Source organism: Schistocerca americana, chromosome X (assembly GCF_021461395.2).
Source record: "Schistocerca americana isolate TAMUIC-IGC-003095 chromosome X, iqSchAmer2.1, whole genome shotgun sequence".
In the NCBI taxonomy this organism is placed as follows: domain Eukaryota; kingdom Metazoa; phylum Arthropoda; class Insecta; order Orthoptera; family Acrididae; genus Schistocerca; species Schistocerca americana.
In genome coordinates, this window is record NC_060130.1 from 797,833,321 (window position 1) to 797,853,252 (window position 19,932).

A 19,932-nucleotide genomic window follows, 5' to 3' on the forward strand; every position below is an offset into this window, starting at 1 on the left:
CAACTTTATCTCATGTTGCACTCCCTTCTCCATTACACAAGGGGACATTAGACACTTGCCCTCCTCAATTTTCTTCGTAATTTTATAGGATTTGAAGTTCAATGCACACACATCAATTTCGCTCTGTAGTGTAAAATAGTGTCTTTTACAAAATATCTTACTAGGCCTTCAACATAATCTCCATTCTTTCTTATGACAGCTTCCCAATGTTTTGGCAACTTCTGTATTACAGACAAGGGCTATCTTCATTGATGAGCTGTCTGATTGTTCAGGTCACTACAGATTAATCACTTGTATCAGAATGTTTTCCACAAAGTTGTCCCTTCAATTTGGGAAACAAATCTAAATCTGGTGGGCTCATATCAGAACTGTATGGCAGGTGGGGAAGTATTTCCCATTCATATATGTCAAGTGCTGCTCTCACTGGTAGGTCAATATCTGGTCCTGCATTATCATCCAAAATGAGGACACCAGCTGCAAGCATGTCAGGCCTTCTTTGCCAAATTTTCAGGAGCATGTTGCAGAAACATCTTTTAGTATTCACCTGTTACACACATCCCCTGTGGCACTGTATTTGTAGCTTTGAGTCCATTCGTGTCACATGCAAAGATCATCATCAGTTTCACCTGCAATTATTGGTGGTGGAATTTTTTCAGGCACGGAGGGTCTGAACTTTTCCACTGTGACAACTGAGATTTCAATTTTGGCTCAAAATCTCATATCCAGGTTTCATCAAGGGCAACAACTCTTTTCAGAAACTGTTGTTCTGTTTGATAACATTGAAGCAATTATTCCGTGATTCTTTTGTGACCTGCTTTCTGATTTTCATTCATGTGGAACCCATCTTGTATCATCTTTAATTTTTCAGTCATGATTTTGTAAACTGACATGACAGACATTCTGGCCTAATTTACAATTTCATCATTTTTTTGTTGATCCCCTCTCAAAATGTCCTTAAAAATAACATGAGAGGTGTAGTCTGTTGCAGTTAATTGCTGTCAACTTTTTCGGTTGTCCTCAGTGATTATCCAATCTTCACAGAAATGAGCAAACTACCATGATACTGTCCTACGAACCACTACACTATTCCCCCATACCTCTCTCAAAGTGTTGAAAATATCCGTTGGATTCTTTGCAAGTTGGGATTTGATTTTGATGTAGAAACTTTGATCACTATGTGTAATCCAACCTGAGTCAGTTTCAGCTTCCATTTTAAAACTGTATGGCACAGCCATGCGAACCAGCTAACACATATATGACCATTACATCTTAAATCTCACTCACACAACTGACATGACTTTCAGCTTGATCACCCCACCATAACAGTCTAGCATGCACAGTGTGCAGGACTTTTGAGTGATGGTTTTATTCTCAACAGCAACCTTTTCTTTGCAGTTTTATTCAAATTTTATATTTACTGTCAGACAGAAAAGTTAGTTAACAAAAATACAGAATTATAATTTTTAATAAAAGTAACATCTTTTTATTTTTAATTACTGGTTGCATCAAAATAAATTTAAATTTAACTGGCTTGTGAAATGTCCTACTGTTAAAAGGCAACAATATACATCAATAAGACTGTTCAATGTCTAAGAAATAAAGTATTTTATTTTCTCTTTGATGTTATGGATTTCTGTATCAATTTTTAATTTACTGTGGATAAACCTATCTTTCAAGTTATTAGTATTTAAACCTAAAAATATTTTTAATAAAAATTGTGATTCAATATAATTTAATTAACACCCCATCTGTTAATAAATATAGAATTTAAATAAAAGGAAAGGAAAAAGAAAAAAAGTTGCTATAAACAATAACTGATCCAGCCACTTTACGATTACAAGACTTGTATGCTACGGACTCAGCTACTGGTAACTACATTACTCAACTGAAAATGTTTTGTCCTTAGCAGCACTTTGAAATTGAAATCGTTTTGAGTTTTTGTGAATTGTGTTATAATGTTTTAGGAGATTGATGTCTGGGTACTGACTTGAAAATTCTGTAAGTAAGAGGAAAACCAATGATGTGTAGTCCATGAAGTTACCTTGTTACACAATGTGTCAAAGTTACAGCTCTTTATCACTATGTCTTTGTTGTGCTTCCAGCTTTGAGGCACACTTTAGGTTCAAACTTGCAGCAAAACCTAGAACTTTCAATTCTCGCATCAAATCAACTTCACGCACAGACTTGATGATACAGAAACACAAGACAGTCAGGCCTAAAACAACATACTGTTAGAACTGTGTCATGCTGTTAGTTGTAGCGGAAAAAGTGAGTGGTTTGTTATAACTGTGCAAAGACCACCATGAATATCAACTCTTAGCCCATTCTTTGTCCAAATGGACAGCTTCCTAAATTAGGAGGTGGCAAATACTTTTCAAAGATAGATCTTGCCTACACCTACCTCCATCTTGATGAAGTGACCACACAAATAATTATCAGTACAGTAGGCTACCATTCAGAGTGGCTAATGCACATACAATTATCAGTTTTCTATTGCTTCCTCAAACAGCTCACTCACATTACACAATAATGCACAAACCACATTGATGACAATTGTCCTAAGGGTAAGGAAAGAGTACCACTTAAACAATGTTTGGCGGATTGTCTTTAACCTCTGAGATGTAGGTTTTAAGTGTTCAAGTAACAAGTTTTTTAATTAGGCTGAGTATTTGGGTCATGTTCTCAGCACAGCTGGCACTTTGATGATGAAATGCCATCTCGTAGTCACTGATACACTGCCTTGAATGAACAACACTACTGAATTACAAGCTTGTATAGACAATATGACTTATCATGCAAAATGCATTTCCAAGGCTGCCAATTTCATGTATCAACTGAACAGACATAATGGTAAAGACGTCCTTATCACTGGTCTCCCAACTGTAAAATGCATTTGGTTTATCACAACCAAAGTTTCCTTCATTTCAGCCCTTAGCAAATTACAGTCAGGGCAAAGAGTTACAGCAGCAGTTATCTCAATACGACATTGTTGGAATGTTAGTACACAAATCCAGATCATACCAAGAAACCTACTGGATACACAACAACAACAAAAATCTGGTGCAAAATAATTATTCACGAGTCAAAACAGATATTTTATTAACTCTTTATGTAATCGAAAAGCTTCTTGTCTACTTTTGCACTATAACGTTCCATTTCACAACAGAGCATAAACCATTAGTAGCCAATTTTTTGGTTGCAAAACAATCTTGCCAAAACGACAGCAGTGGCAGTAATGTTGGGCTCTCAATTTGGCTGCCATATCCACGGCGCGCACTGGTGGAAGAAAAATAGCTCCAAACATGACACGACACACCTTGGATGCCACCATCGAACCTGAAAGTGTCCAAGACCTTCAAGACATAACAGACCAGTTCATCGGGCCCTCCCAGTGCTAGGGCACAAAACATGACTGCAATGGCAGAAGATTTGGCCCCAAATCCCAACCCCAATCAGGCAGGTCAGACCAGTTTTTGAGTCAATGGCTGCTTTAATTTTTTTAAACTGATAATTACTCTAAGACTTCAGTCATGATCAAGGTATATGAAAATATTATCTACTTCACCAACTCCGTACTTTCTCCATTGTTCACATATACTTTTATCCAGTACAATGAAATTGCATAAAATGCTTTTCCAACCGGCACCAATTTCTGTAATTTAACTGTCTCAGTATTAACCATAAAAGTGGCTGTGAATGGTATCTTATAGCTAGTTAAAAATAATTAAGATTTCAAACATACAAAAAAAAAAAATAACTTTTTGATATTTTTATTTGTGGAATGACAATGTCCAATGCTGAGGAGCATACAATATAGCACATTAACAGTCTTGAAAAGGATACGTGTATAATTGCATATAGCGAGGTTTTGGCATTGGCTGGCGACTATAAACTTGTTCCATGCCATGTTTAAAATCATCCCAGATTTGATCAATGTCTGTCTGCTTCAGTCCTATAGCATATCCATAAGCTCCATAACCTCCGTAACCTCCATAACCTCCATAACTTCCGTAGCCTCCATAACCTCCATAACCTCTGTACCCTCTGTATCTGTACCCTGACATTTTTCGTGAGGACAGCCCTGTAAAAGAGAAGAAGAATATGGAGAGCTGCATAGGAGCTATCCATTAACATGAGTGGGTCATAGCATTCACCACATCCAAGAATAGTTCAGATGCCTGAAATGGTAGATTAATGTGCAAGGTAAGTTCTTTTCTGACTCAAGTTTGTTACAATGTTACACATGTACCAACACTGTAGATGAAGGAGATAATGCATGCCTAATGCACATGAAAATAATAACCTGGAAATTTTGTAAATTCATGAACCAGACTGTTACCTTAACCTTACAACCAGTAACTGTACAAAGATAAGGCTTGTGGTATATTATGAATTTCATATAGTTTCAGACAGTAACAAGGGGGGCGGGGGTAATAATTACGTAGTGCCCCAAACAAATCCCCTTTCATTTACCATAGCTGATGAACAATGTATGTACATAATACACACCTAAATACTCATCAGAGATTTGCCTATTATGTGATACACCTTTTCTGAAATTACTTTAGTTTTAGTTACTTATAGCAAACAGTAAGTTAAATATGAGGCAAATTTAGACCTTGGGCTTTGCTACAGCTAAGTCTGTTACCACAACCTTTACTTTGAATTCACAGTTGCTGATTTCACTAACTCACAAATTATTACCTTCCAACTAGATCTTTGGCTACACTACAGACCGGTTTGACACAACAACCCAGATTTCAAAATTAAGAGGGATACACTATTACAGCTCAAGTGCATCACAGGAGAATAAGGAAAAATATAATTCTCTATTAGGCCTGAAGCTCAAAGTCTTCATGTTATAAATAAACAATGTTTCAAATTAACTTAGTCTGTAGAGGTTCTATGCCATGTCTGAATTGTCAAAACCAGTTCCTGCGTCCTGAACATACAGGACATTTGTGTGTCAGCAATCAAATTCAGCTACTCCATTATGAATAGTATCACACAATAAAATGAGCCCTTATCTTATGCTACCCAAATCATTTCAAGTTTTTTTTTTCATAACTTTGAATTCTGGGGCGACTCAGCATCTCTGCTATATGGTGAGTGGCAACTTTCCTTTTAATAATACTGTTGAATTTTGATTGTTTCATCTGTGGCACCAGATTCACCAGCTCTTTATATTTGTTGCTTCAAATCTTAAGTTGACCAGCCAAATGATGGATAAAATAACTGACAACATGCAAAGAAGTTAACTGTAACAGTATGCCTGGAATTTTGTCAACCATTTGTTATTAATTAAGTAACAGTGAATAATCCAAGAGATGTACTTCAATATACTCTGCACTTTTATCTTATAACTATTAGCCCTTAAAGGAAATTAACCTATTAAATGAATTGTGAAGATGATAGTTTGATCATAGTTTAACAGAAAAGTAATGTTCAATCAGCAGTAAATATTTTTTGCTTCATTGGAATCAGTGACATGTTTCTATTCTTTCTATAGTAATCAAGTTCCTTCCTTGCTTAACACAATGGTGTCTTGAAGAAGAAAATATCATTACTGATCTTTATAAGTATTACATAATTAATTGCTTCAGTAGTTCGCAAAAAATGTGTGTCTGATAGCCCCAGATGCAAATCTCAATAAGTGCCAGACAGTAAATGAGAAGGATAAAGCTTGCCCTAAACATATTCAGGTGCACCATAAATAAAGCAGGGCTACTTGAATTAGTATGGAACTATTTTCCATGGTATATCAGATTTCTGTTTGCCTTTAACTGCATCACCACACTGTGATTTGTTCAAGCAGTCTATTACAGACGTGGAGAATAAATATGTATGTTGATTCAACTATGTCCTATTTCAAAGGCAATCATCACTAACTGAACATATTTGGTAATTAAATAAGTTTTTATCATCAGTCTCATTTCTTTCATTAGCTGCCCTCAAATATAACTTGCTCTGGTGGAGTGCAAGAACATGGCTCTAGTACACTGCATATGAACTGGCTATTTGTCACAACGTAAGGCTGCGGTCACAGTGGCACCGATATTGGTGGAATCTGCCAATGATAGACAACAGCCGAAGAAGCCCAATCTTTCAAATCAGTAAGCCACAATGTGCACGGTCACACTATAGCTGACTCATCAACCAAACATGCAGACTTTGGATGACAATCAGTGAAATTCAAATAAATTTGTTTTCTTTGGTCAAACTGACCGACTTTCTCACACACAAAATATGGAATGTGAGAAACTGATAAGTTTAGTCCAGTACAATGAGAGTTTGTAGTATCCTGAGGATGAAAATATCATAATCAGGATACAGTTCAGTATCTATGGACTGAAGTCGTATGTTTATTGGAAACCACAAGTAAGCAAAATCTTTATCAGAAATTTCAAGTGTAAACTATAAACCTCAAAAAGTAATTTGTTCAAGTGAGGAGGATGGCTTATCTTATGCTTATAGCTGTTGTAGTGGATATTTTTTGGGTTGTGGTATGTTGACAATAGCTGTCTACAAATTATTATAGCTTACTGGCATTTTTATGCCAGTGTGATGTGATTCCGTTATATTAAGTGGTTCACAAATGTGGTGTATGGTATGTGCTATATTTCCACTTTTCAGTGCTTTAGACATACAGAGTATCTCATGTTCAACTTTATGCTTGTCTTACATGTGTATGCTGAGTGGCATTCATTGAAGGTTAATTGACATATGTCTACACAACTTTAAATAAATACAGTAAAACAGAATGTTTTAATCTTGCTTTTTAACTCTTTCAGACCTGAATTTTTTTCCAGAGGAAGGAAAATTTTTATATATGTGGTAAAGCTGTTAGGTAATTTTTTAATGATTAGAGATGCAATATTTATACAAAACATGTACTCATTTTCAAAACATACTTTGTACATTTGACTTCATTTTATGGACTAAAATAACTAATTACGAAATATTCTCTGTTGTAATAAATAGTAAAATGATCATTCAATAATTACCATGCAAAATAAAAACAACACCCACATCCATGTATTCTGGTGGTCACAAGCTGCTGCATACTGCTACACTGGCTTGGTGATATTTTCATAGTGATACGCAACAGCTGGCAGCAGTTGCACATGTTGAAAAGGTAGAACATACACAAAATGTCTACTTCAGGTTTCCATTGGGAAAAAATACTTCTCTAAGACAAAGTAAAAGTTAATCTACAAAATTGTAGCCAAGGGGTCTGAAAGGGTTAACGTCACTACGAATCATCTCGATATGGAACAGAACATTTCTCCTATCAATTTATTTTGTTATTACAGTGAGCGCTAATGCGCTGCTTCCTGGACTTGGGTAGGGGCGCTGGCCTCGGATCGAATCCGCCTGGCAGATTAACGACAGAGGCTGGAGTGCCAGCCGGCCTGGATGTGGTTTTTAGGCAGTTTTCCATATCCCCCTAGGTTAATACCGGGCTGGTCCCCAAATACCACCTCAGTTACACGGCTCGCAGACATCTGCACACATTCACACTATTCCATGGATTACACTAGACGCAGACAGTAGGGGGTACAATAATTCGGTCCCAGGGGGTACGGGGTGGTGACAGGAAGGGCATCCAGCCAGCCCTTAAATTAACCTTGCCAAATCTGATTAATCACACTGACCCTGCGTCACTGCGGGACAAAGGGACACGCAAAAGAAAGAAAGAAAAGAATTCCAGTAACTGAGGACAGAGTGTACAGTACTCACCACATTCTTTTTGCAACAGATATAGGTCATTCACATGCATTTGGCAGCATTTTAATAGCAAAACCGTAATTCACCACTCTTCTCGACACACAGAGGTGTCCTGATATCCACCCCACCCTAAGAAGTTAAATTCTGACCTGCTTTGTACATAGCATAGAGTCTAACCTAATCAATGTGTATACGTTGACAAGAAAAAAAATTCCTGGACTTTTCCTGTTCAAAAACACACTTTCTCAGGTGAAACACACTTTTTCTTTGGTGGAAGTACATTAAAAGGAAATTTACTTTTAAATTAACGCTTCTCAAACCACCACTCCCAATATTTTTCTGTGACCTATCAGAAATGTAAACAGTTGTGACATCATGATCACCGAAATGAGGCCCACAAGAAAGACGCATCAAAAGCAGTTTCTTGTTATGAAGCATTGAATAGTCTTTGACACATTTTGCTGTCAACAGACACTTGTGTGTGCACCATGTTTTGTTGTTGTAAATGGCACATTTTCTTTGCAACTATAGTTGCATTTTGATGTTATTCTCTTATTGCTGCAGTATTATTCTGCAGTAGTGGGGTAAAGTAAAATTCTTTGTTAGAATATCAGTTCTTACCAGTCAAAACTACAAAAATTTAAATGGAAACTGAAACAATGTAAATTTCCCAGGGTTCTAAAAAATTCCCAGGCTTTTCCTGACTTTCTCCTGGAAGAAATACTTCCTCAGTTCTTCCCGGATTTTCCAGCTTTCCAGTTTCGCGGGTAGTACATGCCCGCTAACCTAACCTCCATACTCCCACAGAGACCACACTGTCGGTCAATGTTTTTGGGTGACCTATGGCAATGGCGCCACTGCAAAGGCAGCCTAAGCACCCAAGTGTTATTCCACATACTGAATGATAAGGCCAGTGTAAATATCACAAGAAATGGGTAAACATAAATCTACAGCACGTAATTTCTTATCATAATACATGTTGTTTGCAGTGAGGTATGGACTACAATAAGTAATACTTTGAAGTCCCAAGAATTTGAAGGAAAGAACTGCAGTGCTTGACACAAGTTGTCTTCTTATCTGGAAAGAAAAGATGTTGTTCTCTCATTCACTCACTTGTACCACGTGTACCGGTATGAAACGAGCGTTTTTTTGTGAAAATGAGACACTGATTTTGAATTGAAAAGTAAAAACATTTTATTCAAAGTACTGACCATTGCTTTCTATACATTTTGACCATCTTTCTGGCAATTTGTGGACACCACGCCAATAGAAATATTCGTTTTTTGAAGCAAACCAATCAGATACCCAATTTTCGACTTCTCCATAGGAATCGAAGTGTTCCTCAGCCAATGCGTGTCCCATTGATGAAAACAAATGGTAGTCGGAGGGGTCAAGTCTGGTGAATACGGCGGGTGGGGTAGCAGCTCCCAGCCAAGTGTTTTGATTGTATCCTGAACCAGTTTTGCTTTGTGTGCAGGTGCATTGTCGTGTAAAAAAATTACTTTGCCATGTCTTCTGGCCCATTCTGGTCTTTTTTCGATCAACGCATAGTTCAAATTGATCATTTGTTGTCTGTAGCAATTAGTATTCACAGTTTCACCATGTTTTAGAAGCTCATGATACACCACACCTTTCTGATCCCACCAAACACAGAGCATTGTCTTCTTGCCAAATCAATCTGGTTTTGCAGTCGATGTTGATGGTTGTCCCGGATTAACCCATGATTTTTCCCGTTTAGGATTCTTAAGATAAATCCATTTTTCATCGCCAGTAACAATTTTATGTAAAATTGATTTTCTTTCATGTCTTTGAAGCAAAATTTGACAAATGGTTTTTCGGTTTTCCATCTGTCTTTCATTCAATTCATGTGGCACCCATTTTCCACACTTTTGGATCTTTCCCATAGCTTTCAAACGGTCAGAAATTGTTTGTTGTGCAACATTTAGCATTGCTGCCATTTGCTTTTGACTCAAAGTATCACCTTCATCCAATATTGTTTGCAATTCGGCGTCTTCGAACTTTTTTGGTGGTCTTCCACGTTCTTCATTTCTTACATCATAATCATTATTTCAGAGCATCAAAATCATTATTTCAGAACTGTTGAAACCATCTTTTGCATTTTGCTTCTGATAGAGCATGATCACCACATGCCTCGACAAGCATTCGATGTAACTCTGCAGCACTTTTTTTCAAATGAAAACAAAAAATTAATACTTTCCAAAAATCATCACTTTCTGGTACAAAATTCGACATTGTTAACACAATGAAAACATATGATTTTGTTTGTTCCATGACTTGATGTATACTAAATATATTTGACAGGTGTCATACCAACCAAACAAAAAAAAATTAAGGCTCGTTCACAACAAATGTTCCCTACCGACACATTTGTATCTTAACGCTCATTTCATACCGGTACACCTGGTACAGTTAAACCTGGTGCACAATACATTCAGTGTAGAAGAAAGTAACATATGCAGCTTGTTGTGCCCAGTGTGGATCAAATAAATATGTACTGTCAGGCACAAGTTACCGAATAACTAACTGTAAGAGAAACAGCAACACAATGCAATTGCTATGTAGGAAGCTGAAAAGCTTTTACCAGAAAGGACAAAAAAGAACAAAATGAAAGGAAACAAGATAAACAGGAAACCCTGGCAACATCTATCCCCAGAAATATGCACAAATATTATCCTATGCTTACTAAGTTTGAACCTCACCCAACAATGTAGGCGCTTTAAGAAACTATCACCCTGAAATTATAATGTAATCACAAGATCCCAGTTATGTACTTAAAAGTAAAGGAAATCTACCATAAGAGCTTCATATGTATGACAGTATTACCTTTTTGCTATAATGCCAGCAATTCCATAAAAGTTGTTCAAAATCATCTGCTAAAAGCCGCACAACTTACAAGCCACAACATACAGTAGATCAATTCAGCACGTACGCCTAAGGTGGGAAAACATCCTTACCAAGTAAGCTGTGTCAACTGGCTTTACTAATTCTCTAACAAGCACCAAATCATCAGGAAATAAATGCCCAAAGAAATCACAGAATATGTAGAGGTGCAGGACAGCATATCGTGAGTTGACTAATTTATTTTTCTTTGTCATACTTATTAACAAAGAAGAATTTATTTCATATTATTAAAGATATAATAAAACTGAGTAATAGCCCACTCAAATGTACCAAAATAACACCTAACACAATCAACTGTGGAAAGATGGCCCACTGCGAAACATCTAGTATATGTATCTTTTGGGACGTCTATTTTACCTAATGGAAGGACAAATGAGCTATAAGAGTGACCTGATTTCAACTCCCTGTTGTGAAAAGGAGGTCACTGAGAAATCTTATATTCCCATACAACGAAAGCCTTCAAAGGACTGTGTATTCGTGCCTCACACTATGCATTGGTGCATTTTCCCCCCAAAACCATCGCAAAACCGCCATTATAATAAAGTTTCGAAGAACTGTTTGGAGACTACACAAAGCTTAGCTGTACCTACTGTAAATCTACAGCACATCACCAAAAATCAGAATAAATTAAAATAAGGTATCTTAGGATAACATAGCACTACTTTTTACAGCCTGCAGGAAGTGACACAAACAAGCAGTCTGTTGACAAGTACTAACTTTGGTGACAACTGAATGACTGACAGTAATATTGCACCATAGTGTTTGTTTTTAAGTAGAAGCTAATTGCAAAGTTCTACACGCTTCCAAAGATGATGAACTGAGGACTTTATAACAGCTTCACTGCAGTATCACACCCACCTATCTGATTCACACTCGATTGGCCAAAAATAGCATTCCTTAAATTCACCGAACCCCCTCCTCCACAGAGATGATTCCTTGTGATTTTTGGTTATTAGCCAAGCTGAAAAATGCTATGATAGCCAATAAAGATACCATGCAAAATGTGATGATGCAGGTGAACATGATTCCAGGAAAGACATGCAAAAAGTCCCAACAATTATGGGAGTAATGGGAAATGTGTGTGGAATATCAACAAAACTACTTAAATCGGAATTATAGTTCCAAACCTCCCAATGAATAAATGTTTTTATCAAAGGTTTGTCTTCTGAATGACTTCTCAATTTACATCACATTTCAATTAAATACCAGGCAAAGACAATGGGGAGACCAACATCTCATGCCACAGGTGTGAAAAACAGGCTTTGTATTCAGTGACAACATAGGCAAACAAGTCTGAGAAAGTGTTAAATTCTATCAGAGGAATTACAGTCCGGATAAAAAAAGAAAAATGCTTCATTAAAATTTGAGTAGCAAATTTAGTTGCTACGGTAATGGCATATGGCAATTTACTGGTTTTAATCAATACCTGTAGGACTTATAGACCATAGCAGCTTGGAAGATTATGCTCCAGAACAATGCATTGCCACAGATTGTTAGCAATGTCCTGGACTGAATTTGGAGAAACTTCCATGGTAGCAAGCCAGCTACTTATACCAAGTGCCATGCAGACTCGACATATTGGGAGAACAGTGGGAATTTTAAGTGACATATGAATAAACTGGCATACAAACATAAAAGATAACAATGTTGAAGATCCCATGCCATAATTCATGCTCATATTGCGAGCAAGGAGATGTATAAAAATGGAAAGGCACTACACTAATGGAGATTTTGTACCACTTGTTTCAGAAACAATACCCAATTTGCTTGTCAACAGTTACTAATAGCCCATATAATTCAATACACAGGAACTAATTTTTCAGATGTGCTGTGGCTCTGCCAGATGCAGCCCACGGTGTTAGACTTCATAGGGCGCGTTTAGAGACACTGAACCTATAAACTAAACTTTAATTATATCAGTTAGATATCATTTACTGTGTTAGGTTAGATCAGGTTCAGAGGTTTTATGTCAGCGTCACACCTCTGCATGCAAAAGGCGAATATCTTTCAATGTACATTATTTTAATGAACAATTGCTCATATCTCTTATGTGTTGCAAAGTTATTCTGTTTTAGATATATTTCCCCAGTAAGTGTGAAAGTAGGCCACTTTCCTACACCCACAGAATTCTGTAGCAGGGGGTTTTCTTCCCACTACCTGTATATCAGGCACGTAATTTAATGGTGGATACTGGATGTAAGTGCTTTCCATAATGGCTCAGTGATTTTAGTTGTTTCTGCTTTTGTGACTTTGTACTGGATGTAATGGGTGGTTTGTGGAGAATGACTCACTAGCTGTTCTGAAACCTATGACATACTTGGCAGAGGGTACAGTTATTCTCAATTTTGGAGACTTCATAACTAGGCTTCAAGGACAACTGGAAGTAAAGTATCATTGTGTTAGGTATACACTATAGTGTTCAAGCAGAAAGAAAATAGCAAGAGAGATCAAGAGTAAGCTCTGTGTAAACCATGATGATCTCATGCAATGGCAAATAAAATGAGTACTCAATAACGAAGTCAAGGTTCTGGAAAAGCCATCAATTTGTTTAATTTTTTAAAAAGTTTCAGAGCCCTTCATGCATCAACTCCAATGAAAATATTGTTCACAGAGTAACAGGTATATTAGAGCTGAAAGGCACCATCAGAAACTTAATGTGTTACATTATAAAAGAACACAGAGCCCCACAATAAAAGCTTTTACCATTCGCATTTACATTCTCAGTGATTTTAGATGTACCAGCATTAGGCCCTGGTCTAAGGCATGTTTCTGTGCTTAATGTTCCATCCCATAATTCTGGAGACATCCTTGAAGGCTATAAAGACTTCATTAGCAGCTTTCTGAAATTCGGCTTGCTGAGCTTGTCTGATTTTGAAAAGCTACTAATCAAGTTTTTTTAGCCTCCAAAGATGTCTGCAGCATTAAAAGACAAAATGTTAGGCACATGGCCTCAACCACAGTCTCAAAGTTCTCCCAACATCTTCATCAGAAGCATAATGATGTCCCTGCAGATCATCTCATTATTGGCAACAGATGGAAGTAAGACGGTGCTAAATCTGGACTGTATGGAGGATGCCGTACGGTGGTGAGTTTCAGCCTCTGAAGTTCTGCTGTGGTGGCATGTGAAGTGTGTGGTTCGCCATTGTCATGCTGCAGGAAAACATTTCCCTTTTCCTTTTGGACTTTTGTTATCCATCGTTTTGGAGTTCTCTGAGTGATACGACGATCATCCTTAATCAATCTGCCAACATTTTGCTTGTGAAACACAGCGGTTGCTGTCACAGGACATCCAACTCTGTTTGTCACGCAGGTCAGATGTTTCCACCTAAACATCTTACTCATCCAACGACGCACAGCCCTCACATCAACACAATCACCATAAACTGCTTTCATTCTCTGATGAATCTATCTTGGGGTGACATCTTCTGCTGTCAAGAATTCAATGACTGCACGTTGCTTAAATCGCATTGACCGACCGTCTGCACGAGGTTTCATACCTTACACTGTAACAACACAACTGTTCATTGCTAAGGCTTCCTGCCAACTGGAGCTGTAGAGAAGTACCTGCCAAATATCAAAGCTGCCAACTGTTGAAGATTTATGAAGGTGGAGGCATTACTTTTCAGTCAACCCTCGTAGTTGCAAGTGACGAAATTATATCATTGCTCATGTTATGTCCCTGGTCAAACAAATTTATTGTCCACTGATCTGCAACCCAGTGAATGTATCATGTCTTTGCCTAACTCTTTTGCTCTGCAACACTCTCGTAAATGGTGTGGTGCAGCTCAAATGTTCAGTTCTAACATGTGTTATCTGAAAGAAAACTAGGTCTTCAGAGGATAGCAAGTTACTGAAACTCTAAACAACATACATTTGCCCTCAGTGCAGGGTGATATTCCTTACTCTTCCTAGGAAAAGATGGGCATTTAAGATGTACAGAGGGCTCCAATGTGTAGGTTTCATGTACAACTATATCACAGTGGTAATGTGATCAGTCTGTAAAGTACCAGTAGAAGCCTTCTAGATCAAAACAGCAATGACCTTTCAGTATCACTTGCTGTTGTCCTCGATAAACATCCATTTTGAAAGGGAGTGAGTTCACCAATAAATGGTCAGATTAAAAGATGTGGCGGGTAAGCACCTCCAGACCCTTTTACCTATCCCTGTGTTGGAAACATTTATTTTATTCCTGAATGCAAGAACTGTACTTTTTACAAGCACCTTGATCTTTACACATTATGTTTCTATGTCAATGATGTTTACAGTGATTGAAATAATGTAGGACATACAATGTGATTTTCAGATGGAGAAAGTGCTCACGAAAAATCAGTATGTTGACTGAATATAAAGGCAGAAATCTTGTCAGGACCTCTTCAGAACATTGGTTCTGGTCACCCTGTCATCGCCTAATTTCTTTATAATTTCTTGGAAGCAAGTTGCTTGATATTCTTGTAAGTTACAACTCCTTTCTTGTAATTAAAGTTAGTGTGTAAGTCTGTTCTAATCCTGTTTCAGTGAAATTAAGCTTAAGAAGTTGCCGAAATGGCTACTTGTATACTTTACTTGCTCACAGAATTTGTAATTAACACTAAATAAGAAAATTGTTTATGCTGTGATACCACTTCATTGTTCTTTGTACTCTAAGGTGCCCACTACTGTGCTGGTTCAATTTTCAGCATGCCTACATTTCGAACAGAAAATTATGATGTGAATAATGAACCTAAGATTTTCAGATCTATGTAATAGAACATATTTAATGTGACTTGGTCGTGGACAGTGTCCTGGATGTTGCAGACTAAAAATTATTTTGCCTCAACAACCCTACTTTTCTCCACAATATGTTGCTTCCTTTGTTAAGGTTTTTTTATTATGTTTTCCTCTCTCTACAGCTTTTGTACTGATGAAAAATGCACAATGCTCCATGATGAAGCTAAAGGACTGACACTTCATAGCACGTAATTCTCACAGTACAACGTCTACTGTGAAATTTATCAATGCCAAGCTTAATATCTCAGAGTCTCCGAAGTTCTTTAATCATAACCAAGTTCCCTGGGGCATCTACAGTAATTATTTACTTCCACACCCCCTCTTAAACAATGGATTTCAGAAAAGAAAGCTACACACAACTCTCGTCTAAGGTAAGCTAACTAGTGCAGCTCACTGCTTGAAATATTCGGTGAAATGCTAGCAACTACAATGGCACAGCCATGATGAGCCTGCAAAACAGAGCAAAATACTCACTGCACAAACTGTTAGGAAAAAGCTTACACCATCATTAATTCTGTAAGGAAATCCATAAAATTTAAGTGCACAAATGGTTATCCTGCAAAGTTAAAATGGTGATACAAAACAATGCCAACATACTTCTGACGCAACACACAAAGTAAAAATGATGATGTACAGCATATTAAACAACATTTGAACGTTATGTCTCTGCAAGCTGCAAATGTAAGTAATCCAAAAAATCATTCAAATACCATGTAAAATTAGTAAGTTATTAATGTCATAATGAGATGTAACTGCATACGCTGCAAAAGAATGTGTGTCATGTATTGCACACCGATTTTGAGAAGAAGTCCTCAGCGATAGCCAGTGCAAATATGTCTAAATTGGAACAAGCATACCTTCTATAACTGCATGGAGCAATGAAAATATTACAGCTTTCAAAACGCCACAACAGTGTGTCGGAGCCTGTAAAAATAGACAGGAAAAATTCATTGCTGTTAACAAATGAAGTAAATTAAATACAGTTACTCACTAAGATGTAATATTAGCATGAAACCTTCAAAAATAAATTAGGTGTGACAAAAGAAACATTAAATGTAAAAATAAGTAAACAAAAATGCAACAATATATGAAATTCTTTTGCTTTTAGATCCAGGGGTGATACCATAGTGATTATTTGCAGAAAAGAATCTTATTTTTAGGAAGATGGACTGCAAAATGAAATGATGTAAAAGTGACAAATGTGTTTCAGGTACAGGCAGTACACACCATGAGGATGAATAACCATGGATATGCATTATAAAATATGTTGTTGGACTGAAATGGCACAGATGTAAGGAAACAAGGAAATTAGCATAATACCACCAATCTATATGATGTGTAAATTTAGCACATCTCACTCATTTACACAGGAATCCAACAATTTAAAACACACTAGATGTTATGATACAATCTCAGAAATAAACAGCAGTCATGAATGAAAAAGGGAAATAACAGATGCTGGATGAATAGCTGCAATCATATGAGATAGAACAAGTAATTAAGGAATCTAATGATAATTATGCCACCTGCCAATACCATTCTATGCATGCGGTTAAGTTCTGTGCCTACTCAGACTACAGCAGCATCTTGAAAATTACACTACTTTACTCAATTGTTTAAGCTATAAGCAGAAGATACATAACGTTTGACATTAGTGTATTCATTGCATTACTTCCATGCAGTAGGGTCTTCAAAATTTAAGTGGCAGTACGGCCAACATTCACCAAGATTGATATGCAACATTACTTCAAAAGAAAACAACATATAAGCTAGGCAACAAGAAACAATATTTCAACCTCTAGCAATAAGCAGTGTAAGACTTTTATTTTGAAAAAGTTGTGTTTAATGCAGTGTGCAGTACTGATTATCATCTCATTTGATAATTATAGAAAACTGCTACTATTCTGTCTAATGACTAAGAAGACAAAACAATTTGTTCTGTTAGTGTTAGCATGCGACAACAGAAGGGGTGGCAGGGTGGGGGGTGGGGGGTGGGGGGTGGGGGCTGGTGGGCACATCTCTATTAAAGAAGTGAGGTGTGTTGGTTGGTTGATTTGGGGGAGTGGGACCAAACAGGTAGGTCATTGGTCCAAAAGAAGTGAGTTTTATTGTCATTTCAAACTAACAGCTGCATGCTGTACAACATCTCAGTGATGAAAGTGACACCTACGAGATGTAGTGTTAGAAAAACTTTGGAAGGGGAAAAATTGTGTCTATGCTGCTCTAGATGGGCTCAAAAGGAATGGAGTAGAAGCAACATAGTATAACAAATCAAAACAGTTACTTGTGATTGTGTAATTACCTGAACTTCAGTTCAATGTACATACAGCAAGATATAAACAGGTAGGCCTACCTAATATAAAATAGTACAGCCCTGGTCTTACACCTACATTTCAAGAAAATTTAACTTTTCAGAATACTGAACAGTCTTTCATCTCTAAATTGAATAACAGCCATAAAATTAGCAACTTAATTTTTGAAAGATAATATTATTTCACTCTGACAACCTCAAAGAACTGCAATTAAGGAATATATTAGAAAGTAGACTGCATGAGTGCTTCAGTGCTACATCGACAGTGCTTCCAGTTCTCTCTTCCTTTCACCAGGTAATCTCTTTAATTTCTCTTTCTTCTTAAAAACTTTTACATAGAAATAAGAATTTGTGGAGGTTTTACCCTTGGGCCACAAAAACAGTATGCACCATTAGAGTTTCCTTTTCTGTTGTATGCACTCCAAGATGAAAGTGCCCCACCCACAGTGGAAAATTATACACAAAAGTTGTAGATTTGCTGAAGGACCACTTCAATGCACTGAACAAAAAATAAATGTGTTCTTTTTGAGTGTAAACTGAAACCAGATGCTGGAACACATTACTTAGAGATGATAAATCACCATTATATTCACAATCCACATACAAGTTGCAATAATTAATTCCTTGAGTCCAATTATGTCAACAGCTGTGCTTAAAAATTTTCTCACTTTCTGTCATTACAAGGTATGGAAGTACTGCACCAAAAAGCAAGCTATGGCACAGTTCTCCTCTTACATTATTAAGTGACAAACATGAATGGCAGATTTTTTATTGGGTGTTAATGTCTCTTTCACCATGACCTGAGGTTCCAGACTTACTGAGGTTCAAGTAGTTGTTCAAAAAAGAACAGACAATGGTTTTCATGAAGGAATCATCCAGTATTTGGCTGAACAGCTTTAGAAAAACAATGCAAAACTCAAATGAGAATGATTGGATTAGCTCTGAACCCAGTTCCCTTGATTTTGAGCCCACTCTTTTAACACAGTGACACCTCACCCACAAATAAGTGTTCTTCATATTTTCAAATAACAGTTCCATTAGAATAGTGCCCAGTGTAACTTATTTAAGGTGTACCCAAAGCTACAGTCCAAAGTACACTACAAGTAGTATTCCAGTGAGGTACTTACTGGTCCTCGGAGCTGATTTGTACTGCATCATTTTTTTTTTTTTTTTTAATCAACACTTAAAAAGGAGACACCTGAAACAGAGAAAACAAAACTTCTTGTTTGTGACACTATTACATCATTAACCAGTGAAAATAAGTTCACACACATTCCTCGCTAAGCCCTGTAGTTTATTTTCACCACATGAAAATATTTGTTTGAGGCAGGAAACTTTATCGGAAATTTCAATGACTTTATGAGAGCTGCCCACATACACAGAGTTATTTGATGATTTTAACATCAGTATACCATAGGCTTAGTCTTAAAGTAATTTGCAACTAGTGAAGAAGAATTTCAATCTTTATATCATTGTTGAAGAAACAATACAGCATCAACGCAAAAGTGTACAGAGTCACAGCATGCTGTTATTGCTTTTGACGTATCTCTTCAGATTAGAAAGCAGTTCCCGAGTCAAAGCTTCAGATGAAGGAAACGGATAATGTTCCAAAAGATCTACTCACCAAGAAAGAAATCTTGCTCACTTTAAAGTAGTGTATGATCACGGAGATTTATTTTTGAGAGGATTGGTAGTGGAAAGCCACTGCAATAACTGCCAATGCTTTGCAAGTCTGCTTCATGGATGGCTCTAATGTATTCATCACTGGGATAGGGGTACTATCTTGGGAATTCCCTCTGATGCTGAAATTAGGATGACTACCTAATTGAATCTTGGCCTTCAGCAACTCTCCTGGAGCCAGTGCAGTTAACCCCCCTGGCTAGCACCACCTCTGGTCTTCCTGCATTTCACTAGAGTTTTCTGACATTGCAAAGACCCTATGGACAACAGTTTTGTCCTCAAGAAGCCTCAGATCTCCCTGTACTCCTGTTATGTGAAGTTTCATTCAGTTAAAGTGCTGAATTTACAATTCATTACCCATGTTTGACTTACACAGTATTGTTGTGGCTTCATTCTAAACATAAAAAATTGAAAATTTGTCATTCCCATGGTAACAGCAAGTGTTTTGTGTCAACTATGCCAACTGACTAAAATCTGGAAAAAAACAGTTGTGTATTATTGTTTCTTAAATGACAATATGTTAT

General features: G+C 37.0%; 1 protein-coding gene across 1 annotated transcript in view; it reads right to left on the reverse strand.

The window, feature by feature from the left end:
- The window catches only part of LOC124556540 (cullin-1-like), a 213,784-nt gene extending 194,856 nt beyond the window's left edge, over positions 1-18,928 (reverse strand). The window contains exons 1-2 of the mRNA XM_047130494.1: positions 18,856-18,928; positions 3,844-4,081 (exon numbers count right to left, since the gene is read on the reverse strand). Coding sequence (XP_046986450.1) covers positions 3,844-4,081; positions 18,856-18,886 — 269 coding nt within the window. The 5' untranslated portion in view covers positions 18,887-18,928. The remainder of the gene's footprint in view (positions 1-3,843; positions 4,082-18,855) is intronic.
- Between the last annotated feature and the right edge of the window lie 1,004 nt (positions 18,929-19,932).